This window comes from Arctopsyche grandis, chromosome 3 (assembly GCF_051622035.1).
Source record: "Arctopsyche grandis isolate Sample6627 chromosome 3, ASM5162203v2, whole genome shotgun sequence".
NCBI classification, from domain to species: domain Eukaryota; kingdom Metazoa; phylum Arthropoda; class Insecta; order Trichoptera; family Hydropsychidae; genus Arctopsyche; species Arctopsyche grandis.
In genome coordinates, this window is record NC_135357.1 from 3,520,375 (window position 1) to 3,548,328 (window position 27,954).

General features: G+C 35.8%; 1 protein-coding gene across 1 annotated transcript; it reads right to left on the reverse strand.

Annotated features, from left to right (window-relative positions):
• Sos (Son of sevenless guanine nucleotide exchange factor) lies at positions 1-27,944 on the reverse strand. Its single transcript, XM_077427926.1, has 29 exons — positions 27,643-27,944; positions 24,492-24,818; positions 24,302-24,421; positions 23,130-23,267; positions 22,875-23,054; positions 17,152-17,379; positions 16,948-17,077; positions 15,580-15,683; positions 15,342-15,509; positions 15,193-15,257; positions 14,951-15,081; positions 14,686-14,865; positions 14,467-14,608; positions 13,124-13,256; positions 12,877-13,051; positions 12,280-12,388; positions 11,931-12,087; positions 11,644-11,853; positions 11,469-11,564; positions 11,219-11,401; positions 10,967-11,129; positions 10,080-10,201; positions 9,889-10,005; positions 9,053-9,167; positions 8,816-8,972; positions 7,429-8,696; positions 7,114-7,232; positions 448-578; positions 1-372 (listed from the first exon to the last, which is right to left on the reverse strand). Exons 2-29 carry the CDS (start codon positions 24,591-24,593, stop codon positions 270-272), a joined length of 5,046 nt encoding a protein of 1,681 aa, XP_077284052.1. The 5' UTR covers positions 24,594-24,818; positions 27,643-27,944; the 3' UTR covers positions 1-269.
• Positions 27,945-27,954: the final 10 nt, after the last annotated feature.

A 27,954-nucleotide genomic window follows, 5' to 3' on the forward strand; every position in this document is an offset into this window, starting at 1 on the left:
AAAAGTCTAAATAGATAATATGTATTTACACAGCGAACAAATAAATAGAAATGTTTAAAAACAAATTTTCCAAAAGTATTGAGGTACATTGGTATGTATAATAGAAGATAAAACTTTGTTATTTTTTTTTAGAAATTTTGGCACTAAGCGTAATTTGCTTGCCACAAAAATTGAACGTAAAATTTCAATTTACACATTTCTAACATAGATATATATTTTTCATTTACATAATAAATCAACGCAATACTAAAAAACGATAAAATTTGATGCTATTGAGTCTCTTGACGAGTGTGCGTCACCCTCGGCGACAGAAAGGAAGCTGTGGAAGGACGCGGCTTGGGCGGCAACTCCGGAGTCGTATCACTTGTATAACTGAAAAATATACACAACGTTACAATAGAGCAGAATCATCCGACATGGACACAACTTAAATATATATATGCATACCTGCTATTGTTTTGATAGCGTCTTTGTAAGATCGTCGAATGATCAGGTCCTAGGAGCGGAGCTGAAGGTGTCGGTCTCGGAGGGAGGGGCGGTGGAGACGAGCTGCCCCTTGGAGGCACAGCCGGAACGTTCTAAAATTGAAACATACATACTTAATAGTCTTTATATATTTTTGCCTATAATAAGTTATATTCATTTATTTATTAATAATTAAATAAAATTGAAATGGACTTTCAAATGTTGTATAATGGCTCATATGTACATATATTGTTGTCTGATTTCACGGTCAGCAAATATAATCAAATATAAATAAAAAACAGGAATGTCCAAACTGCGGCCCACAGCCCGGTTTTGAGAGACCTACTGATTTTTGAATGACTGATTTAAATCTATATATATAAAACTGAATGTCTGTATTTGGCGGAAGAAGAATAAATCACAAAGCATTAACACTTTGCCTGCGGCAATATTTCGCGAATTTGGCAATCGAGTTAAAGTATTATTTAAAAAAATAAAATACATAATATATCTCGTAGTTTTGGCTTAATTGTCAAATAATCATTCTTCATACAATTGAGACGTATCATCGCCATTGTTCAACAGACGTGACGTCACATAAACGAGGTTTCAGTATGGTTCCACAAAAAACTAATTTTGACTGGTATATATTCATTTTAAGCAAATTGAATAGATGGCATTCAACTCTCAGTAATATATTCAACCAATTTTGAACCTTAAAACAGTTGAAATGGGCGCATATAAGGCTCAAAATCCCGTGCAAAGTTCAGAAATTCTATGGAAGACAGCCGCGCTACAGACTTGTCGCCCAAAGCTTCTATTGAAGACGGCCGCGGGCAAACGGTTAAACGTATTTATTACGATTATTTTTCACCATCGAATTAGCGGAAGCAATTTAAATTTCTATCGGTGACCAAACTGATCGGAACTTTAGGCCATCGACTTTAGAGAGTCTTTAATTAATATTATGTATTAGATGTATTATGAGCATTTATAAGGATTGTAAATAGGTTTTTGAGCTCTTTTTCCTATTATGCTGTACATTAACATTATAATAATATAATACTATTATTACTAACCAAATTAAATTAAATTGTGAAATAGAAAATGATCAGTAGATCAGTAGCTATTAAAATAAATATAAGATGTATTGTGATCATAATTTTGTAATAATGAAAAGCATTTAAAAATCAAAATCAAAACTGATCGGAAGAATTTAGGAAATAGAGTCAGACCAAAAGGTGAAGTAAAACTAAAAAAAATAGAATTCAAAAAAATTTTTTAGTCCTTTTGATAATTTAATGTATATAATATTTTATTTTTCTGGATGGGGCCCTCGGTTTGACCGAGGTTGGACAGCCCCAATATAAAAGGCAAACCCAACAAACAGAACTGGAGTAGTCATCGACACACCCACATCGAAGCTCAATTTGTTCAGTCCTGCCGTCAAACAAGATGACCGACGAAAGTAAACAATTTACGCCGTTCTGGACTGATTATCCCGAAGCGTGGTTAACCCTTTGGCTGCTACGAGGTTTTTCAATGTCCAAGCGAAAAATGCTAACATTTGTAATTATTTTGAAAAAAAAAAAAAATATAATATTTTTTTTTACATACTTACTTCGCCGAACGCTCGTAATTTTTATAATACTTTATATACATTTTTAAGAAGCAGTGCTCTCTCTTTCTGTCTTGCTTTTACATGCGTGCGTGCGAAAGAGATACCTACATATATACACTAAATAAGTTTTGACGATTGTTTTCCGACGCTCTATTTTTTTCAACAATCTATTTTTAGACATCGATGAATCCTTACAACATGCGATATATTCGAAACAGGTAGCGGTCTTTCTCTCTTTCTTTCTTGGTTTTAATTGTGTACGTGTGAGCGAGACACACAAGGATGCGAAGTTTCTAATAATCAAATAATTTTTCAACATGTATCATAAACATTTTGTATGCATTTCAGTTGCATTTGATTGATTGCACGAATTCGTGACGTCTCGTGACCTATATAATTGAAAGCGGATTTCTAATGTTTTTTGCCATTTATTTTAACTCTGCAAAATGATATCGGACAGTGAAAGTGATGAAAGCGAAATAATAGCTCCTCGCCGAGGAACTCGACAAATCAGCAGCTCTACTGATTCTGAAAATTAATTTATCGACAATAATCAATTCCCAAGTAATAACTCCTTATATGACATTGACAACGAACCCGAAATTTACTTTGATGATGAACCCGAAATTGAAGAGCTTTTATTTAAAAAATTGATAAATATTTATAAAGCATGATTGAAAAATAAATATAAATACGTATATAAAAAAAATGTTTCTTGCCACTGATGCGCTGGCGACTCAAAGAAAGTATTGAAATACGACAATTAATGACAACAACAACGATCGTCGTAGCAATCTTCGCCTATTTCAAAACAACGATTTATCGTTGTTGTAGCAGTCAAAGGGTTAATCCGAATAGATTTAGAATTCAATCAGGAAAAACTAGGAAATTTAGAACGCTACCGCAATGCTATTTTCTGTATGATCCCGGAAAACTTGCTCGAATACATTTCCATCATCCCAAGTACCGTGGAATTCAATTCGTACCGGCAACTGAAGGTTGGCGTGAAACGTTTGGGGAAGAAAAAGCGCCAACTGGAAAGAGAGTGCAACGATCTCTTAGCACTTGAAAAAATGACGACAAATCAAAAACCATCTGAATTCCTGAAATGCCTGAAAGCGAAGATCAAACCAGAACATCTACCATTCCTCACGAAAATTTGGAAGAACAGACTGCCGCTGAAAGTTAGAAATAGAGTGGCAATGTTGAACGAGACGAATTTGATAGAGTTGGCACTATTAGCAGACGAAATACTCGAGGAGATAAACGATAGCCCAGCAGATGTCACCAATACTGTTGATCAACTGTCGGAGAGAATGGACGAGATGGCAATTCGTTTGGATAATATGGCAGCGAAGATTGACGAAATGACGACATTAATGCGCCAATTATTATTAATATTTCAATGTGAAACTTCATAGTAAATATAAATTAATTTTAAAGTTGACTAATATAATATGTAAATAAATTATCCATATTAATAAATTTATATACAAAATCTTCACAATTTGTTTTCTTACAACAACTTGACTAGCTGAACCCGGCATGCGATGCAATGCCACAATAATGCACGCAATTCCCGTTCCAGTTTCTCAATGTGTTTCGATAAGTAAATGCTTCAGTTTCAAATTAATACTTAATAATCAAATTAAATTACAGTAATGAAATGTGATCGATATTGTTTGTTTATAACAACGCAGGTGGTGACGCGAACACATTTGAAATTATTGCGTTGCAATGCCACTCATTCCTGTTTTCCCGTTCCCGTTTATAAGCGATTTTTTTTAATGAAACCATGGCGGGCATACACAATAACTCATGTAAGTTTCATAGCAATCTGTTGAATCATATAGGAACACATACGGACAGATAAACATTGATTTATATACATACAGTAACATGCAGAGAAATCGCATCACTTTCAATTGTTCGATGTTTTCGATTTTTTTTAATTACATGAAGCTATACACAAGTTTTTTTGGTTATATTATTTGATTTCAACTATTTAACATGTTTTACGATAAAAAAAGATTATTTATATTTTTAAATTAAGGCGAGATACGAATTTTAAAAAAACATGCAAAATAGGGCATTTTTCTTATATGTATTTCAAATGTCTCTAGCTAAAATAATATTACAGTATATATTTTTCTATGAATTAAAATACATAGGCAATGGACATATGACAACAATAAATAGTAATATAATAATTACTAGACAATCGTCTTGCTTCTATGATGGGATGGTACCTGCCGGCAGGGACAATACGACTTTTTTTAGTATGTCGTCCGAAATTTCTGCAAACCATACATTTTCAACCGTTTTTTTAACTCATAATTTGCCCCAGGGTGTTGTTTTTATTCCCTTTGCTTTATAATAGCCTGTAAATATTCGATAGGTTGTAAGTCGGGACTATTGTCTGGTCATTTTAGTGATGAATATCTACTTTCTTTGTATTTTTTTATTTGTAAAAAAAATAGCCGTCCAAACTTAATAAGATGCTATTAAATTTGTTTGATGATATCAATCACTTATTTTAAATACAATAAATACCATTTGTGCCCGATGATAATTTGCAAAATCGGCCTGAAATTTTGAAGTCGGTTAACTTTGAAAGATGTCGTTCAATAAAAGGCGGCGAAAATTTCCAATTCTTTTTCATAGTCTATAGTTAAATAGACTATGAAAAAGTCTAAATTAAATATCCATAAATAGACACAATTTCCTCTTTATTTTATACATAGTGTTTTTATCTCACAATTCGCAATGGTAAAAAGTGCATATTTTCTCCCATTAAAAAGTCTTCATCGGTGTATATGTTACAGTGAAAGCATATTTCAAGTGAAAATAAATTTTCACCAATTCAAGAAGTGAAAATGTATCATACAATGAATGTACAACGTTTAACTCTATAAATTTAACCCTAACAACCCAATCTTAAATAAATAGGGCCAACTCTTACTTAACCTAACCTATCCTAACCCTTGAACAATACCAACATTAACAATCTAATCTTAAATGAATAAAACCAACCCTGAAAATGTAACTGATTTGACTGAAACGTAAGTGAAAATACACCGGCAGTCACATAAAACGGAACGCTTGTGAATTTTACGACTTCGAGGCCATTAAAGGATTATCCCTTTATGTGTAGGGTTTTTAACGACCAAATATTCTAAATATGATTGTTTTCTAAGATTTGAGTTCAGTTTAGTGTGGGTTTTCGAGGAGAAAGCATAAAATTCGAATTTTAACACGTCAACATGAAAAAACGAGCTCAGTTATCATTGCAGAAGAGTGTAAAAATCGCGACATTGGCGAGTTCAGGATTTTCCTTTCGGTCAATTTCCAAGAAAATGGAATGTTTTATATCGACTGTTTCGAGATTACTGGAAAAAAAAAGAGAATCTGGAAGTTTTGATCGTAAGAAGGGGACCGGACTGAAAAGATGCACATCGGAGAGGCAAGACCGTGTAATAACCAGATTATCTTTACAGCAGCGATTCAAAACTGCTGTAGAATTAAGAACAGATGTATCTTCACAATTTTCCATGGAAATCAGCGACTCAACAGTAAGAAGGCGACTCAGAGAAGCTGGACTGTACGGTCGGAAAGCTGCAAAAAACCCATTACTAACCAAGAGAATGAAAAACAATCGATTGGAATGGGCGAAAGCACATGAAAATTGGAGTCCATCAGATTGGCAACGAGTGATACTTTCCGACAAATCAAAGTTTAACCTCTATAGTCCTGATGGTTTTCCGTATGTCCGAAGGAAAGGTGGCGAAAGGTATAATGAAAATTGTACCCTTAAAACTGTTAAGGATCTTCCAAGTCAAATGGTCTGGGGATGCTTTTCGCACCATAACATTGGACAATTGGAGTTTCTACAAGGTGTCATCGATGGAAAGAAATATAAAAAAATTTTAGAAGAAAGCTTTGTCCCATCGATGGAAAACCACCTTTCATATTCCGATGATATAATTTTTCAAGATGACTCTGCCCCTTGTCATCGAGCTAAATTGGTGAGTATTCATTTTATTTGATAGCATTGAATATAAATTATAAAATTTCAATCAAAAAACTGAAATTTTTTTTTTACTTTTTTTTTAAGTTCGGGACTATTTACAAGAAATGGGTGTAAAGACACTACCATGACCTGGCAATAGTCCCGATTTAAATCCAATCGAAAATTTATGGATGTGTATCAAGTACAGGATAAGGAAGAACAATGTTTCTACTCTTAAATCGTTGAAAGAAATAATAGAAAAGATATGGTACGAAGACCTCCCAATCGAAAATTTAAAAACTTTAGTAGATTCTATGCCAAACCGAATAAAAGAAGTTATAAAATCGAAAGGAGCCGCTACAAAATATTAATTTCTTTTTTATAAGTTGTAAATAATAATATGTGACTGTAATAAAATTAAAAATGTATATGTATAGTGCTATTTTCATTTCAAATTTCATTTAACCATGAAGTCAACGCACGGTCGTAAAATCTGCCCTCCATTAAATTTCTCCCCAACTCATCTTTATCACCTTTTATTTTCACGTTTGGTGTTACACGAATGCACTATGATACAACCTATCATTTAAATGACTTTCGGTTTTGGTTTTATATAAGATTACCGAAATTTCACGCAAAAACATGTTTCGCTTAAGCGTTCCGTTTTATGTGACTGCTGCTGTATATTTTCACTTGAAATATAAAATATCCATATGTACAAGATTTTTATAATTACTTGTCGATACATAAAAAAAATTTCTACTCGATGAAATCACTCGATAGAAATAGAAAAAAAGGGGAATTTGTGATATAATACAAACACTAAATATCCGTATGTAAACTTATATGTGTGATATATAATTTTTACGATTAATACGCGGGCGCGTCTATAAATTACCTTACACTATATTTATATATAACATAATTTTATTTTAATTCGTGTATCAATTTCTTTCCGAAGCCACCCGTTGAAATCAACGGGCACATCACCAGTGATCAAATAATAATCAAAACAAACCGTTGAAGACGAAAATGTAGGGGAAGGTTGAGCTGTTGTCGGAATCGGAGTAGCAGCTGGAGTTGAATCCCGTCTTCTTCTTGGTGGCAACGGAGGTGGTGTGTGCGGAGTTCCCGTATCTACAATACAAAAACATTGTATGAATGAATGATTATTATACAATACACATTTATTTTGTATATTTGTCATACCAAAATGTTCATATTATATTTGAATTGAATAAACAAAGCATATGCATCTCCATAGTGCTTTGGCAAATGCAATCAAGTGTTAATCTAAATTAATATCATTTTAATTTGTATTCTTAGACATTACATGATTGGGCCATAGTTGGACTAGGTCTCGGTCCCCCGGCTGCCGGCCAGCTCGGACTGACGCTGGTGCAATTGCCTAGTGACGGAAAGCTGAAAGTGGCACTCGTCATGGACGTTCCATGGAGCTTCTCATAGTTTTGAATTGAATTCAAGACGTTGACGTGCGGACTGAGCGGCGGATGAGTACCAGGCGGGTACACATCGCTCGGAGCTATCTTCGGCGAGCTTTCGACGAACCTCGCGAAGACTTCAGGGGCGGTCGTTGTCTTCGGACTCTGAGTGTAGTTATATTTTGTCTCTGACTCTTCGTCGATGCTACCCTGCCTGTGCTGATCGCTGGTCAGTTTGCCAGTGTTGGAGCGGGGGCTGAGAGCATGCGGTCGCTCCGGCAGAGTAGGCGGCCGATTACCTTCCGTCTGCTGCATCTCGCTGATACTGGACATTATATTAGCGTTATTTCCATAGGTCGACTGCTCTTTGGATCTTGGGACGATTAGTGGAGGGTCTTCGCTTTCGTCGACTGCATTCAAATCACCGTTAGGTCTGTTCGGCTTGTTCGTTCTATCTACTTCAAGATTGAAGTTAGACTTTGACATTTCATTGTTTTTGGGGCCTAATACAGGTGGTTTAGCTGATCTGCCTTCGTTCAATTCCAGGCTGCTCATATCGGATGCGTCGCTACTTTTCGGTTTTGAATTACCGTATGTGAATATATGCGGATCGCAGTGTGATGAAAATCCCCAGTTGACGCTGCCGTTGGCGTCGACGATCGGATTCCTCGGACTCAAAACGGGTGGCTTTCCCGGTTTCGGAGACGTTTTATTCGATATGATGTCGTTGACGATCATGTGAAGCTTCTCTTCGCACGAAATGTTCGCCGACAAGTTATCCGTGGAATTGGGCCAGTTGCCGAATTTTTGATTTCTGAATTCGACCATTTGATGGTCAGGTGATGGGTAGTTTCTCGGCGGCGGCACTGGAGTCGACTCTTTTGAGAAGCCACTTTCGCTCATGCCTTTGTTGATTGTGCCGATGACCACGTTGGCGACTCTCGGTCTGAACGCTGGCACTTTCGAGTTTGAAGAGTCCAGACCCTTTGATGGAAGCGTTGAAGGCGGTCTTGGACTAACAGGTGGTGGAGCGCTTGCAAAGTTGTCTTTCATTCTCGACGTTAATTCGGTTATAGATGTTGACGGTAAGCGTGGACTGGTCGATTCGAATCCACCGTGATCCTTACTCAACGAAGAAGACAAACTCATGCTTGAATGCCTGAAAGAATGAAAACAATTAATAACTTAAATAGATAGTCACCATCTACATCATTGACTTTTACATACGAGGATATTTAAAACACCATTTACCAAGCAAAATTACTTATTTATACACACCTATGAAGCGTAACACTGGTGGAGATTCTTTCAAGAAGTCGTTGCCGAGGCGATGGTGGTTCTTCTTCGTTTCCGGCCTGCTGCAAGTTAGCCAAAGAACCAAAAGTGCTACTTTGTCCGTCACACATAGACGCCGTCGGTGAAAGTTGTGAAGTACCTTTGCAATCAAAAATATAACAAAAATCAAACATTGATATCAATCGAAATGTCTCTACAGCAGATTATGATAATACATACTCATCGTATCATCAAACATTTCTGACGCCGAATGTGCACTGGAATGCTGGGGTACCCGAGCGCGGGCTGGTTTGATTCCGGGTGATTTCAACCGCAACTCCGGCCATTTTCTTCCCTGAATATAACAATGTGACAAATTTACGTTATGCATTATTGAAACGAGGGATTACAATTTACCAATTTACCATCAAATTTCATTTACTGGTAAACGGTAAATGATTTCTCCCATTACTGGTAATGGAAAAAATTAAGGGTGGATTAGATAATTGTATTAGGTTACTTTCCCAAAAAACGTTAGCTTAAATAATTAAAAATAGATCTCAGGTTAAAAATGTCATATAAATATATTAAGTCCATTTTTTCGCATTTATTACGACTTGGTTGGTCTGTGTTGCCACTCTTAAGCATGCATCAGTGTAGCCACTATTACGAAAGCATCAGTGGTGCTACAAGAGAACTGCCAAACTGACAGAAGGCTCGCTACTTGCTACAACTTATTACGATGAGTTACTATTACGTTTGCAATACATGGCATTCGTATTAGAAAGAGTGGCGGGAATCAAGAAAGCAGTGCTGCCAGTCGTAAAAAATGCTTTTTAGACTATAAACTTCATCCCGATCAAATTTTTCATAATTTCAGGCATTTAATACTGAAAATAAACAAATTCTAGACTACCTAATCGAAAATACGCCATTTACATTGATTTTCAATGCAATAATATGCCTGTTTATGAATATAATTGGCGATAAAAATATTTCGGGTAATCGGTTAACTGGCAAGCCAGTAATGTAATCCTTCATTGAAACATATGGGACAATAAAATGAGGATACTTACGAATCGAGGCGCTTGACGGGCGTCCCTTGGCTCAATTTCTAAACTTTTATTATATAAATAATCTCTAATTTCAGTATCTTCTTTTCCGGGGAATGGATTCAAATTTTCTAGGAACGTCTGTTGTAATTATAAAAATATTAGTAAAATTTATATTATAAATATGAACAATAGAAATGGGAAACAATATATACCCGTAGTTTGGGTTCCACCGTTAGACAATACGGTTGATTTTGATATTGTTGAATTTCGCCGATAATCTCGGCGACTTTTCGCCGTTTCGAAAAATTTATTAATTCTGAATTTGGAAGAAAATCTAAAAAAAAAATAGTAAAAACAATCGTATAAATGCATAAATGCATAAATGGAGTAAATATGTATATATTTGAATGTAGTTGTACCAAAGGAACTGAATAAATAAATAAGTAATTCATGAATATTTTACTTTATATAAAATTCATCTGACCTTATTTTTAAACCATATAATAATTTCAATAATCGAAAATGGCTTATAATATATCGTTTAAGCAATTTACACATACATATATCTAGCGTCTAATCCAAATTTACTAACAATATTTTACTACCAGTATAAAGGAGGTTATCAAATTTATACTGTAGGAATACATTGCATCAGCTGCATACCCCGATCAAGTGACCTCTCATCACAATATCCTGCACTGGAAGGAAAGCAAGAATCGCACAGTTGCGACTTCCAGACAGCAACCCCATCAGGAACGCTCGAACATACAAGAATAAGATCAAGCAACTGCACAACAAACGACAGACAAACACAGTCGTGTATCGAACCAAAAGCCCCAGACAAAATAGTGAGCTTTTGCAGTTCAGCCAGCCCACTCCTCCAAAGTCGAGCAACCAGCTCCTTTGCCGTACATAAAATAATACATACTTTTGTATGCCTACTAAATAAAGAAACTTCTTTCAAACACAAACGTATTTTCATAGGCCAGGACACTTGTCAACACATCTTCCGATTATATTGTACAAAATAATTGGTCAAGTAGGTTGGTTCCATCATGTAAAACTACATTCAAATTTATATACAGAATTTTGAAATAACCTCTATTTCCATCTTCTATATGTAAAATGTTTGTTAAATACATGCCGAAGAAAGGCACACATGGTGGATTAATGCTTCTTAACCTTTCTTGATATCGGCGAAAATGATCAGAATTTAATTCACGACACTCTTCCAAAGCTTTCTCTAACCGAGTAGTAAGCATCTAAAAAAAAAAAAACAAATTATAAATAACAATCTTTATGTAACCAAATATGTTCTGCTTTATGTACAGCAGAAAAGACACGCAAATACCTGAAAGGTAAATTTAAGGCGGAAAACTGAGGCACTTCCCATAGCCGATACCACTGCCAGAACTCCATTAAAATTATTCAATTCCCTCAAAACCATCATAACTTCTAACATACGACGAAGTACTGCACCCCGTTCTTCTAAATTTTCAGCTTCGACTATACTCTTCTCAATCCATCTAGTAAACTGCAACAAAAACACACATATAAAACCAGCCAAAGCTTTTACAAAGCACACCAACAACTAGACGTACATTAGTAGTGTGTTTGATGATCCGTAACAGATTAGGACTAGCGATTTCTTTGTCTTTTTTGGTCCACGCAGCTCCAACAAGTTCCGAAGGTTTCACCTGAAAACCAAAACAACATTAAAATAACCTTAAAAAAAATAGATCACACCAAAAGAAAAGCAATGAAAATACACCACACCATTCTATACATGTCGAACTCCAGCAGCGTAAGTTGCCGTGCAACTTCAATAGGATGCAAGATCAGAATGTGCCAACCATGACGATCTAACGAGCCCGTGAGCCGCTCTATCGGAGGTGCAGCATTGTCGAAGACGGGTGCTGGAGTACCCCCGAGGGAATCGGCAACAGCTGAAGGCGATGAAGCACCTCGAGTCTCACCGTGTCCGATCTGAATAGCGTAAATATACATACATTATACAGCTGCTTATAAAGAATATGTCTGAAATGGAGAATTTAGAAATCAACCTTTCTAGTGACGATTTTTATGACGCTCTCCACCCATTTGAGCATCGGTTTGCCGGTGATACTGTTGAGGAACGTTCTCAATTTATCCAACAGTGATGGCTCGCGTTCAAAGTCGTAAAAGTGTTGGTCAACCCAATGTCTCAAAACGTTTAAAACTCTGCAATAAAAATTAAAGTTGAAGCGAGGCCTAATTTAAATAGAATTATTGATGATAGTTGATCATATATCTAACGAGTTATAAATCTTGTCATCAGAACACATCACAGAAGTGTGTATCTTTATATGAAAGCTAACCACTACTAAGAATTAGTAATTAATACAAATAAATAAAGACAATTATAAGACTGACCGGAATTGGACTGGTTGTAAAAATTCTTTCCTATAACGTTTGAAGTCTTCTCTAGATGAATTTTTACTAAGTTTCTCGGTATCTGTTACACTGACGGTTTCAATTTTTTCTGAAAGTTGAAAGAAAATTACAAAATAATACAGTGAAAGCCTCTATAATTTAAAAAAAAAAGAACGAAACCAATCACAGAAATTAACCAACTATTATATACATACAAAGATAAATGGAGGGGAGAACGCAATAATCAGCTTAGTTTATTATGCATAATCGATCATCCAGATTTGGGCAACGGCGCAATATCATTAGTACATACCAATCCAAATGGCCAATTACTATACAAAACCCGGCCAATTACCGAAGCCCCCCCCCCCCTATCGGTGTGTAAACTTAATCTAAAAACATGTCTATTCAACAAATTAATTACCCAAATCGGGAGATCCCTGTTTCGATTCACAACACTTTTTTTTCCTTGGTGCTAGCGTGCAAATACAATTACATCTTGAGTAATATAAACATAAACATACATTATACTCGTACAAAATTGGTTTCCGTTGCTTTTCTATGAGAATTGAAAACAAAATAAAATTTAACACTTACCGGGTGCGTCATAGACTAGACTCGGATCGGGAATATTAAATCGTTCGATGAGCAAATCCAGCAAGTCGGGTGGTTTGCAAAAGCTGCGGTACGTTGTCAGGAACGTCTTGACGAACATCGGATCGGCGTAAATATGGTAAGTCAACCTTTCGACTAGTTTCAAGAGCGTAGCACCCTGCCGGAAAAAAGCTATATTAGCAAACAAATACTGATAATATATAAAACCGAGTCGATTTATAAAATTAACCTTGATCAAAGGCACTCCTGCATTTTGTCTCTCTTCTAAAACAATATTATCGGGCGAATCGGGAATGGCGAATCTGTACAGTGATGGTGGCGGTAACTTGAGCGGGTGCTTTCTCTCCAGATCCAATAAAATGCTGTAAATACAAATAGAACACACTCGGTGTTTTTAATCATTCATCTTACTATGCTAGCAACTTTTCTCATTATCGAATTTCAACTAGGACAATGTCAATTATGAGCCAATGAGTAAGCAGCACTCATCGACCAATCAGCATGCAGGAAGCAGATTGGTCGAGAAACTTTCACTGAAATTATAAATATGAATATAAAATGGCCCTGCACAGCCAGTTGAGACTTACGAGAACCAAGCATGCTGTCGCATTCGTGCAATGTGTTTTAACATTGTAAGGACGTAAAATAATTTATTTATTTTTATTAAATTATTTCTTATTTAACATTATAATATTATTACAATATAATTCAATGCAAGGTCTTTAATAATATTACTGTAAGTTTTGCTTTCCATAACATGACGTTGACAATTACTTTTATTGTTTAAAAAATATAAATTTCCATTAATATAAAATATATACGTATTCCGTAAATAAATTAATAATATCAACAACTTACGTATTTTATATTAAAATTTTATTTATGTAAATATTTCAAAACACGAAACACGAACTCAAAACATACAAAAATTAAGTCAAATCTTTTTGACTTTCATTTGTTCTTTTCTTTTTGAAACTGAAACGAAATGTGATTGGCCATAGCCAGCAGCATAGCTCGGTCGTTAAGCTTCTGCCTAACACTGAGAGGCGCCGGGTTCGATCCCATAAACTGACCTCGATTGAAAAGAATTTTATAGAGTATATCTGTAGTGCTGCTGGTCAGACCTGGATATTTGTGACTTCAGGTCGATCGTTTCCTATCAGAGTTTGCCAATTTTTTCTGATTTCATTGTTGAAACGGTTTCCGATTAAAAATTGACAAAAATCCTTCCTACCTACTATGTCACCACTATTTGAGTATGATTAATCTACAATAAAATTGATGTACAATTCATAGATGTCTCGTTAATTTGCGAGTTTTCATTGTCTGGTAATTCAGCGACTTGTATAATAAAAATGCTGTATTGTTTGCAATTGACCAGGAAGGCGCATTGGAGTTTACCTGAAAGGCCTTCCTGGTATAAAAATGTAATAAAAAATAATTAATATTATGGTTTTCGTTTACTTGATTTTTAATTTTTATTATACTAAATGTATGTGTGTATGTATGTAGGTAGCCCACATAAAAAAGATCAACCGCAAATATATATGTATGTAGTAATATAATACAAACCTATCAAGAGTTCTATCGAGCATGTTCTTAGTGTTTAGCATTACGAGATCAGCCATCCAACGATTCTTGTCAATAGCACCAGTGCAACATAGCGTCACGGAATGTCCACACTTTGGAGCCAACTCCATACAATTACGGAATTCTGAAATGGCAAAACGGTACATAAAACACTACACATTCATAAAAAAAAAAAAATGCATCGAAAGATATAAATCCAACCTTCAGTATCAGGCTTGTCTATTATTTCTAATTTTCTTATATAGAGTCGCTCTTTAAGCTTCAACTCGGACTTGGTCTTGTCTCCGGTGCAAGGTTTACAAAGCAGAAGCAAGCCGTCGAATAAGAAGCCTCTCCGGTCAGTTAAACGTTTGCCGGGACCGACTTTAGCCAATGAGTCTTCTGCAAAGTAAATGCATTTTGTTAAAGTTTCAAATAGGTTTGAAAACATATGACACATTTCGATTATCAATAAACATTAACATACCTCGAATGAATTCATTACAGCACAATCCAATGTCTTTGCTGTCCCAATTATCGATTAGTTTAGCCAGCTCGTTCGTCTTTTCTAAGGCTACTTGTCTACGAGCTCGGCTCGCCATTCGAGTTGCCGCCTCACTGATATATAAAATATACACAATTTACCACACATCACATCATTAGAACAAAAAGATGACTTAACAATGTATCATTAAGGATGTGTCAAGAATAAAAAGTGATTATAATTACATTGTAGGCCCTTTTTCGAGTGCCCCTAAAATCGATTGCTGAATAGGCCTCATCAATCCTTCAACCTGAAACAGAAACGAATTGAAATCAACAATGCAATTAAATGAAAAGTGAGCAGGATGAGGATGTTGAACTTTATAATGAATTACCTGTTGAAAACTTTCCATATCTTCTGTACACGGCGCCAATTTAAGAAGCATAGCTACATAGTCAAAGTATAGAATAGCATGAGTAATAGGTGAAGCTAATAGTTTCGGCAGAAAATATTTTACAGCTAGGCGAAAGCCGTGACCCGCCGTGTCCAAACGCTCGGATAACTGTAAACATTGAAATGTTTAACAAGTGCAAATATGATTAAAATGGCAAAAATTCGTATCAAGAACACACCTCGGGATGGTCTACGATGGCTTGCAGAGCTTCTCTAGAGCCTTGCGTTGTTACTATTTGGGCATATTTCACATAAACGGCAAACTCTTCAGCTTCTGCTAATTCTGAAAAACGGATTTATAAAATAAATTTAAATACATGCTTTCATTTTGAGTTTTTTTTACAATTTCGTTTTCCCCATAGTATTATTTATTATTTATTTTATTATTTTATTAATTGAAAAATCAACAGACAGGATGTACAGAGATAGGTATAAAAAACACAAAAAGTAAATAAATAATATATGTAACACCCGAGTCCAATAATAGATTTTTACAAAAATAGTATCACTGGTAGCTGATATGAATCATATTACAAACATATGTACAATGTGTTCTATAGTAGTGAGCAACAAAAAAAATTACCGGAGCGGATACTAATTGATTTGACCCACTGAATTCGAATATGACAATGATTTTTGTGGGTTTGCCCTTGTTTATGAGATACGAGTCCTGCTTTCTATTGGATTTCTAAATAATTCTAGTTGGAAATTTTCAGCGTAGGGGTTTCAACAGAAAAGACAAACTAATTCGAGCGGTAAATGATTTTAAATTGAGTTAAAAAATGCTGTTGTTGATGAAGACTGGTGATACCTACTCTAGCGCAAAATTCTATCTCATTCGCTCACGAGGAACTTCGTCTAGAACATTTCATAATGTCATTTAAACCGCATTTTTTACCAATTTTACCGCTCGAATAAGTACGTTAAGATAAAAAATATGTATATTGAGATTGAAAACTAATCCTTGTTAACGTAGAGAAATATAAAGCTGGCGCAATAAATGCATAAATAGACTAGTGGTTAGACCCAGCAGAATAGACTAGTGGTTGGCATATAATGCTTTGAACAAAATGGTCACGGGTTCAAATCCCACAGGTTTCAGCTGGCCAGACCTTGGATTTGTGACTCTAGGTCAATCGTTTCCTATCATAGTTTGTCAATTTACCTGATTTTCAATGAAACAGTTCATAAAAATTGGCAACCATACCCATTTTCTCGCAAATCTCGAGTTTTCAGCCATCTCGAATTGTATAAAATGGTGCAAATTTACGAATTTGACCATAAAAATGTCTATGTGGATTTTAATTGATATGTATTTACTGAATTGTTAAAAAAAATATGTTGCTGTGGATGTTAATTGACATGTATTATATAATACTAATCATACTTGTATCAAATGTACAATGTTTCTCTCCAGGAAGGCGCATTGGGGCCACCTGTTAGGCCTTCCTGGTACAAATAAAAAATAATGAAATAATACTAGCACAGGGAAAATGTTAATTTAGAATTTGAACCGCTAATTGTTAGCCAGTTAACGAAATAAATACCTTCAAAGCATATTCCAATGTGCGGCATCTGCGTTTCCGAAGCACTTTCAACGGTATCTTCCAATGAACCCAGCAGCGTCAACGTCAATTCATAAATCTCTACTATATTGCCAAAAATCAACTCGACATCCTAAAAATTAAATCTCAAATAAAACATCACACACTTACAGATGCATCATCTCTTACGAAGTTACCGAGACGAACCTTCGACTCTTTTGGTAGAATTTTTTCAATTTCTTCTCTGAAGACCCGTATGATGAGATGGAGGTCTCGCAAATACTGCTTCTCGTCGTTCATCAGATCCCTGACGAGCTCGTCGTAAGTCAACGAGGCGCGAGGAGTTCTAGACGGCTCCAACGGCGGAGCCAGAGTACGCTCACCTCCTTTCTCTTTACGCGTCACTTGCTCTTGATAGAACATCTCCATGAGCGCCTGGATAAAACCGACAGGACGTTTTATACACACACATCGTTTAAATAGATTTAATATTACAATATTCACACCAATGAAAATACAAATGATGATTCAAATAAAAAATTTTCAGCAATGTCAAAATATTCTAATTAGCAATAATAAACAGCCTAGCGATAGCAAAATAACATGATTACTTATAAACACATTATATAAGCCCAATAACAACAATAATAAATAATAAATATTGAAATCTATGCGATCCAGCACAAGTGTTTAGGGTTTATTATTATTTATTATATACATATATAAACGTTTCATTTGAAAAGTTTACAATCAAAGACTCAAACGGAACCAAAAATGTGATAAGAACAGTTTTCAAAAACTAATAACATATCGATCGACTGTCTTTGTGGTCAGCATGTTAAACAGTTTGAGTCCTCGATCAAATAGACTGTTGAATATTTTGCTCTTTCGAACAGAAACCTATGGAATAAATCGATTATAATTTATTTTGCGGCAAATTAAAACCCACTCACCTTATGCTGTTGTTCATGTAACAAATTGGCGTTTGTAAAGCGTGGAAAAAACAACGAAAGAAGTAATAATAATATAAAAATGGATAAAATAAACAAATATACATATATATATACATAATATATACATGTGTACTGAGTCTTCATGTTTACAAAATTTCATGTGTATGCGATTTTCATCAATTATTATATCCAGATTAAGAGGGCTGTACACCCGAAACCTTAATTTTGTTACCGTTCCTTTCTTCGATATATGTATATATTGAGTGAATGCAACAATATATATCAATATATATATTCAGTGAATGCGACAGTTGCGCTTCGACCAGATAATACGTATTTTAGATCGACAAAATCGAGGTTTCGTATTCTCCAATTTTCTCCTCCGAAGCTGAACCAATTTTTAAAAAAATTTCATCATCGGTATGTGAAAGATATTTTCTATGCAACTGCGCGCGTATTTTTTTTAAAATCGACCGTTAAATAAGCACGCCGGACTCTTTTCGTGGGTGTAAAAAAAGGCGAATTTATAGATATTTGGTGGCTCCTAGCTCCTATAAAAAATAACTAATCAAAAAAATAAAAGCACAGATGTATGCCAATGGTGGATATCCATAGCATATTAAAAAATAACTTCTCTTGTGCCATAATTGAGGAAGGGAGAAGTGTAATACGTTTGTATGGACAAGGTGCTGGTGTCCAGCCCTCTTAAGTATGCAATTTATTTTGAAACTTCTCTCTGATAGTTTGCCGCACATGTAAACCGAACACTGTGTACAATGTATGAATAAATGCTAAAAATTAAAATCTACCAAAAATACAAAAATCTAAATCAAAGTTAATTTTCACAGTCCGAACGATTCTGGCGACTCTCATATCGACAGTTCAAAATGAAAAAAATATGTACATGTGAAAATCTTTATATAAAAAAATGTTCCCATACATATTGTTACTAATTGCATACACTATCAACTAGCATTTCCCATGGAACACTAAATTCAAAATATATTTACTTTCTAACTAAAAAAAATATGCAACGTTATGATTTAAATACAAATTAATAACCTTTTTTCTTTAAATATTTCTTCATGCCTATTTTTTTATAATTTAATACAGTATTTAAAATATGTTAAGTCCCATTCACAATTAATTATCTTCTAAGGAAGGTTTGAACAACAAAAAAATTAGGTTTTTTAGTTACCAGAGCGGAGATTAAACAATCTTTACTAAGTTTGGCCCATTGAATTCGAATATGATAATGATTTTGATAATGGTTTGCTCTTTTTTGGGATATGAGCGTTTAAAAACAGAGCAATTTTTTGGCTTTTGCAGTCTTTAGCCCTTTGAATGCTGACCAACGTCGATGAGGCGTTTTGCCGACAAGTTCATAGGTCTGAAAAACGCCGATAGTCGTTGTTTTTTGTGCATGTACAAAGTGAACTAGAATACTACCCGCTAAGCCTTTCCAGGTAGCATTGAAAAAAATATGCATTGAATATGGGTTGTTTAATCCATGTCATTCATTTGTCAACGTTTATAAAGACTGGTTTACATTGTAATTTCTGAATTTATAACCATAGCAGAATTTCCCGATGGAAATCCCTAACTGCGGAGTATTTTAGATTGTGGCTTGGCATTTAGATCGTGAGCATTTATTTTAACACCAATAAAGAATATAGAACTAATATTGAACAAATACATTCATTAATAGATTTCTTTTGTTTATTTTATATTGTTGCAAGATATATTAGAGAGTCTAAACACACCGTTACAAAACGCGAAATCCTCGGCGGTGGTTATTTGGGGTTTGTTTGGATTGGCTACAATTTTTATATCTGCTTTCTATTGGATTTCTAAATAATTCTAGTCGGAAATGTTGGCGAAATTTTCAGCGTGGTGGGCTTTCAACAAAAAAGACGCCAGCACTCAAAGGGTTAAATCAAAATCTAGTAATGAGCATTGGAATCAGTAGTCAGATGTTTGTTTTATTTTTGCTTTTAATTGTGATTTTTTTATTAGTTTAACACTTTGTGATCGGGTCACGAGAATTCTCGTGTTTGAGTACCCAACGCTTGATGGCGGTTCACGAGAATTCTCGTGTTCACGTAGTCTGCTCTTGGACTGCGGATTACGAGAAAACTCGTGTTCTTAAAATATTTTTAATCAACGACATCTCTATAACTGGATACATACTTCATATACAAATGATAAAATCGGAACCTGTGTTATATATTTTGTCTCGTGGAACCATTTAAACTCGTAACATGTGTTTGAAATTTGTCACACCCATTTTTTTCAATCTTTCGCTTGTTTCTTCCTATTTCACCCTAGATGTAGGTTTCCGTAAGACGCTGACCTTTTCGGTTCTTTTGGTCGCTTTCGTGAATTTGAATTTGAATTAATCCGTAAAAATGGCTTCTCGTGCTGATGATCAGGATCAAATATTTGCCGATAATAATGCACCAACACCAGCACCAACGAAGCGTGCAACGACAAAGGACCATCCCCTAGGATTATCTATGGATTTACGAAGTCATAAATTACGACCCATAATGACAAGCGGCACAAAAAAATATCCATGTGTACTGCACAAAAGAACAGCAGTGAAACCCGATACTTTTGCGAGTTCTGTAACGTTCCACTTCATAAAGGTACCTGCTTTGATAGATGTCATACACGCGTAAACTATTAATTACCATTTGTAAATATTGTATAAAACTATTATTTATGTTATAAGCCATTTTTTAATTAAAACTTTAAAACTATAAAACAATGTGTATTTATAAGTGAAAGTAAAACTTTTTTGTGTTGTGGTGTTCATAAATAGAATCTGCAGATACTCGCGAGTACAAATCAAAAATTTTATTGAAATACAATGAGGACTTCGAGAGTTATACGAATTTTAGCGAGTATTGAGAGTAAACCGCAATATCGCGAAAACACGCCCGCTTTCGCCTTTCAGGCGGCCGCGCGACCTACCCGCATACAAAGTGTTAAAAAACTGTAATGTGGTAATATGAGACAGAGTATCCACTTTCTAAATGCATTCGTGGGTGAGCAAAAGAGACCCCCGGATTAGGCTAACAGGACTCACTAAGTGCCCGAACTAAAGAAACGCTGGAGTTCTCACAGACCTGGACGAGTACATGCGTAACAATAGACTCACCAGGGTAGACCTTTACATGCCTACAGAATAGACACATTAACGGATTGGAGAAGTTGTGCTGTACAATTGGCCTTTAGAAGGAGGTACACACGGTAGATCAGATTATATTGGAGTGAGCGGTGGTTCCATGGGGACTTCTTGAATTGTTGAATAAATTATGTGAAGCGACTTTGACCTTTCATTTGGATCCTGAACCCACTTCTACGTAGCAATACTTATAATTAATTATCTAGTGAATTTTAAAAGTCAAAAATATTTTAAAAGTAAAAAATGAGATTGAGATAGAAAACCAATCCTTCTAGTCGTGATTCAGTAAAAAAAAATTGCGACATAGCCACATAGTATTGCGGACAAAAAATGTGTAAAAAAATACATATTTTAAATTTTTAAAATTAACTAGATAATAAAATATAAGTATTTTAGAGCAATAAAAATTACAATAAATAGAAAAAATATCTGACTTGATTCCAATATTCTCTTAAGACTGCAAAAGCCAAAAATGTCGATGTTTTTTAAACGCTCATATCACATACACGAGATTAAACCAACAAAAATCATTATTATATTCGAATTCAATGGGTCAAACTTAGTACAGATTGATTAGTCTCTGCTCTGGTAATTTCTTTTGTTGCTTGGTGTAATCAATTTACAAACAACCTGTCATTTTCATTCATTCATTCATTAATTCATTCCAGTACTGTTAAAAAATTGTAGTTTTACTAATTTTGTCATGTTAAGTGTTATTAATATTTCTCAAATAAATTTTCCCTGCAAGTTCCAAAAAAATAATCAATTACGCTATATATAATATACACCACTTAATAAAAAAAATATTGAGAAGCGCTAATACATATATACATACAACAGTTTTTAAATCTTGTAACAATATATAAACCGATCATAAAAGTGAATTGTCTATATTTTTTTAATATGATCACTAGTATGAACAAATCTATTCGTGTGTGTTTGTAGTGCAGTTGCATCGAGAGAAAATGTACCCAATTTTGGTTCAGAACCAGTATATGCGTTTAAGGCTTTAGTTCACGATTATATTATATATATATATACGGATCAAATTTGCATTTGGGAATAATTAGCATGCGTTAAAGAATGTTGTGTCTATTTATTGTGTTTTTACGAAACTCCGTAAAATTCAGTGTATTAGGAAAGTACATAGAAACGCTTACTAGATGTATGTATTAACCAAAAATAGTATTGTATACATCGAAATATGAAATCAATACATAGTCTTTTAACACTATGGCGGCCGCTGACTCATATTTGTATCATGTTGGGTGCACAACGCTTACTGGCCGCTGATACATATATGATTCATGACTGCGCGAATATATTTTTCAGTCCGCTGATACATAATTGTATCATCGACCACAAACGATTGACGAAAACTTGATACAAAAATATATCAGCGGACTGAAACAGTTCGCGCAGTCGTAAATCATATATGAACCAGCGGCCACTAAGCGTTGTGCACCCAACATGATACAAATATGAATCAGCGGCCACCATTGTGTTAATATATTAAGGCATTCGAGTTTGGCGAAAGATGTTTCGACCACTCAAGAATCATAACGATCCAAAATGGGGTTCAATTCTTCTGGATGCGATGCGAAATGAATTTTCACTGTGCAGACGGCAACACGGCAACGTCAATAATAAAACGACCAAAAAGCCAGTAAAGTTGAATCACTTGAAATTAATATTTTGAGAAATCATCGAAAGCGTAATATATATAGCAGAAATAAAACAAAAACAACATCAGCGATGATGACTTGGGCGACAACGACGACACTCACTTTGTCGGCGTTCATGGAGGTTTTAATATCTTGGCTGGATATTTGCAAATAGCTCCCCCCATCGCTGGATATCTTCTTGACATAGTTGCCGGCGAGTTTGAGGATGTCGGCCGCTATGTACTCGACGATGGCCACAATGAACGACGTGACCAACGTTTCGATTTTGCACATGAACACATCCTGGAAAAAAAGGATCATTATTATTGTTTTCATACGTATGTACATATATTGTAGGTGCGTCGTGTCAATGCAAACCTTCTGGAGCATCTGGTGGATTTTGTCTACGGGCAGAACGGGTCGTTTCTTTTTAGTCTTGTGCGATTCCCTAGCATCGTTCAGAGCCCACTGATCGATCGGATTGGGGAATGTTTTTCCGACCCTCTCTTCTACGTCCTGAAAGTGTGAATCAAGTAAATATTAAACGACGCGTTTGATCCGGGGTATATCATTACAAATTGGATGAGATGCTCATCCGTATGAGGATTCTGTATTTACACGTCACATCCTCGGAACACAAATGTGTGTGGTTTAATCTATTACAAAATCTTTATATTACCAGATTAATTACAGAAATCTTTATGACCAGCAGAGTAGACTAGTGGTTAGCATATAATGGTTTGAACATAGTGGTTTTGGGTTCTAATCCCACTGGTTTCAGCTGGCCAGACCTTGGTCTCCATCTGATTTTTATTGAAACGGTTCCAACAAATTGGCAACCTAACCCATTTTTTCGAATTTCGCTGAATTGAACCAAACATACAAAGTCTCTTTCGAAATTATATATTAGATACTTGTATCAAATGTACAAGGCGCATTGAGGTTACCTGTTAGGCCTCTTGGTATAAATTAAAAATAAATAAATTATACAATATCAATGGATTTTACCATAAATTACTAAAATAATTTAATTACTTGATAAATATCTGTCCTAAATAGCGCCCAAGATAAATAAATAAATAGCTAAATAATACAATAGATAAATAGCGCCCAAGGTAAAACTAGTCGTATTTTGTTTCTTTGGTCTTATTCGTAGTCGTTTTAAAAATATCGATGATCCAAAAATTGAAACTGAAAGGTTTTTTATCGCAATTTTCACACATTATACTTTCAAAACATTTAGAATTATTCATCAAGACAGTTGAAAGATGTATTTCTTTTTGCTTTTGACGTTTTTCTACTGTTTGAATTATTTTGCATCTTAGATTATTCACATAAATTGTTTCCGTCGTGCAAATTTCTTATAAGTAGTGAAAAACTTATTCTCGCCCGTCTATATTTGTACATGTTCCAGACGTATTGATCGTAGCAATAAAAAGGAATCTAAAAAAGACTTATTACGATGAAACTTTAAACCGGCTCTCAACGAACACTATACTTTATGTCGGCTTTGTTCCGAGGATGTGATGTTTGCAACTAAAAATAATTACCAATATTGTATGTGGTGATGGTTTGGCACACAATTTCCCCATCAACGTGAGGATCAGCTCCTCGACATAGAGAAGAGCTTCCTCTGCGGCCTGAAGGGACGGGTGGACCTGATCCAGCACCTAAAATCGAAAGAAATCCAATTAGACCGAACATATTGACGACGACGACATCATGACCGGACGATCATACCTTGTCCAACGAATTGGCGAATGTTCCTTTCCATCGATCGTAGTTTTCAGGCTTCAAGAAGTCATAGTCTGCATTTTCAATTTTATTCGGGAACATCTTCATACGTCGATTCGTCGCCGACGACTAGCGATCAATTACCCGCACGGTGGCAACGGAGACGGCGACCTTCGCACAAAGTCATACTTGGAGACACTGAAATGCGATGGACGTGCACTGGCGCCGCGATTGTACGAAACGTCTGGTGAACAGCACCCACTGCACATCTTAAGTCTTTTTTGTGAATGATTTTATCGCCGACGATGACAGAGACAACATTTCCAACGGTGTCTGTTGAACAAAAATAAGATGGTGAAATGTAATACATTTTTATATCAATCCGCAATGCAATTATCACAATGTAAATTGGCATAATGAACTGTAGATAGCAATACAAAGTCGTATGCATTGAAAATCATACGAAATGAGATTACTCGTCACTTAATATTTAGTATATATAAAATGTATGCAGATAAATAAAAATAAAAAGTACACCGCAAGTATCATACTTATCAATTTTATTTGTTTGTTATCGAAAGCAAAGTAGACCCGACGTATAATTATTGAGATTTAATCTAACTTGCAATATCAGATTCAGATACGTTTTTTTGCACAAACGACATGCAACAAACGTTGGACATAAATCTAATAAGAATAATGTAAATTTTTGAGCAAGCTTTACATTTTTCAGATACAAAATTTAGCACATTCCTATTGCTATAATATATATATATTATTTTTATATGTAGTTTCGAGTATGAAAAATATAATGTTATTCATTTGTTTCTTGTTTGAAAATAAATAAATCAATTTGATTATTATGTTGTTTCATTTGTTTATTATGATGTTGCACTCAGTTGTTTTAATAATAAAATGGCTGAATGTACAATTCCTATAAATGCGGAGAGAAAATCGCAGACTATTAAGGAAAATATTCCATTACAATTCCATCAAAAGAACACGACAAGAATCCAGATCATCCACATCACATTAAAAGTAATTTTTTTTAATATATCAGCTTTAAAATGTAGTTTGAATGTGTATTAATACAACTTTTAATTGCAGTTTGCAGCATTTTGAAGATTAAACTTGTCCATATATAAAATGGTATTGAAATTCAATTTCCTACGCTGAAGCTTCACCTCTTATATGGAAACGGTTAACCCTTTGAATGCTGTCTAACGCCGATCGGTGTTTTTCGAACAGGTCCATGGGCCAGAAAAACACCGACGGTCGTTGTATTTTGAGCATGTATATAAAGTAAACAAAAATACTACCCGCTAAGCCTTTCCGGGTAGCATTGAAAAAAAAATGCATTGAACATGGGTCGGTTAATCCGGTGACACGACAACTCGTTCACAGATTTTCCGTAAACCGATGATGCGCTCCAGGCATTACGTATACGGCCATCTCTTTCTCACCTTGTCTGTTCACCGTGATCTCGTTTACTCTGCCATTACGTATGCAGCCATCTCTTTCACCGATAACAGACGGTCTATGAAAGAAATGGCTGCATACGTAATGGCATAGTAAACGAGATCATGGTGAACAGACGGGGTGAGAGAGAGATGGCCGTATACGTAATGCCTGGTTTACGGAAAATCTGTGAACGAGTTGTCAGGTAACCGTTTAATCCGTGTCAATGTTTATAAAGACTGGTTTACACGGGAATTTCTGAATTTATAACCATAGCAGAATTTTCCGATTGAAATCCCTAACTGCTGATTATTTTAGATTGTGGCTTGGCATTTAGATTGTTAGCCACTATATTTAAACAACAATGAAGAAGATGGAACTAGTTTTGGACAAATATATTAATTAATAGACTTCTTTTGTTTGTTTTATATTGTTGCAAGATATATTAGAGAGCGCTGCGCTGCAAACGATTGCAAACCAAGAGGGCGCATGCTCATTTCATACTTTTGTCTCGGCTTTTGCCATTTTAAACTTGCCAGAAAGATCCAACTCAATGTACATCGAAATGTCGTCTGCGCAACCCCATGAATATCTCGTCTTTCGTACATGCAGTTAAAATGGAATCGAAATGAGCATGCAACCGGGCGATTTGCAATCATTTGCAGCAAACCCATTAGAGAGTCTAAACACACCTTTACAAAACTCGAAATCCTCGGCGGTAGTTATCTACGGTTTGTTTGGATTAGCTACAATTTTTACACTCGTTTTCTATTGGATTTTTAAATAATTCCAGTTGGAAATGTACGGGCTTCCAACAGAAAAGACGTGTCAGCACCATAGATGTATAATGCATAGATCCGCCCTCACAGTTTATACTGGTCTCCCTTTTGGCGCATGCAAAATACATGGCGCATGCACACATTTCTCTCAGTAGGTTAGTAGCTTCTAAGTAGGAAAGTTCGATTGCGGAGATCTTGTCGATAGATATGCGGAGATCTTTTCATCTTTTCGTCACTAACTGAGGGGTGCGGGGGTTCAACTAGCGGCGAATTGCTGTCCGCCGCGTCGTAGAGAAAAAACGTTTTTTTTCCCCAACTAACCCCCGCACCCCTCAGTTAGTGGCGACAAGATCTCCAACGAAATTTGTAGTAATGCCATATCTAGTCTATTCTAGATCTATGGTCAGCACTCAAAGGGTTAATAGAAAATGCTTGCAAAGTAGATTCTTTCAAATACATTTCATATGCGAGTATTGTATCAGTGCAGTTTCATACAAAAAAAAATATGCCCAAATAATAATACAATAATAACACTTGAACCGTCCAGAGACTACTCTAGATACGTGACTTTTCTTCCTTGGAAAGTGTCGAAATCGAACGTGTGAGAGGCCGGATAATCGGGAGAGCACTACATATATATAAAATAGATATAACGAACGGTTAGCGGGAGGTTATAAAAGTGGCGATCGAAGCGCCGACGGCGACAAAAGTAAACAATAGACTCAAACGTCAAATTGTCAAACCGGCGCAAATTCCAATTAATAAATAATACGTAGCGATTGATTGCAGCGGCGGGGGGAAATTTGACGGGTGACAGTTTGCGGCGCGAGGAGGGCGCGGGGGGAGGGTGGACGCGGGGGCGGCTGTCACGGCGAGGGGGGGCGGGGGCGGGGGCGGGGGCGGGGGGCGCGGGGACTCACGTCGAGTGGTGGAGTGGTGGTCGAGCGCTCGACTCTCCGAGCGAAGTACGAAGTGTGGAGTGTGGAGTGTGGAGTGTGGAGTGTAGAGTGTAGAGTGTAGAGTGTGGAGTGTGGAGTGTGGAGTGTGGAGTGAGGAGTGTGAAGTGTGAAGTGTGAAGTGGAGAAGCGGAGGAGAGACGAGAGCGGCCGGCGAAGGCTAGAACCGCGGGCCAAACAAAACACACCGACACTCGCCCGCCGCCATCTTAACTATTTTGTTTAAAGCGGCCGGTCGGCAACCTTTTTGGTGCGCGCGCGTATTCGAAGCCGATC

What these genes read in the sequence shown, in the direction of transcription:
- Sos (XM_077427926.1), bottom strand. Translation starts at nt 24,593, where the DNA reads ATGAAGATGTTCCCGAATAAAATTGAAAATGCAGACTATGACTTCTTG. An exon ending in CATCACCACATACAATATTG is followed by an intron (nt 23,268 to 24,301) that starts GTAATTATTTTT and finishes TCACACTTTCAG; the next exon opens with GACGTAGAAGAGAGGGTCGG. An exon ending in TCCACCAGATGCTCCAGAAG is followed by an intron (nt 23,055 to 23,129) that starts GTTTGCATTGAC and finishes CTTTTTTTCCAG; the next exon opens with GATGTGTTCATGTGCAAAAT.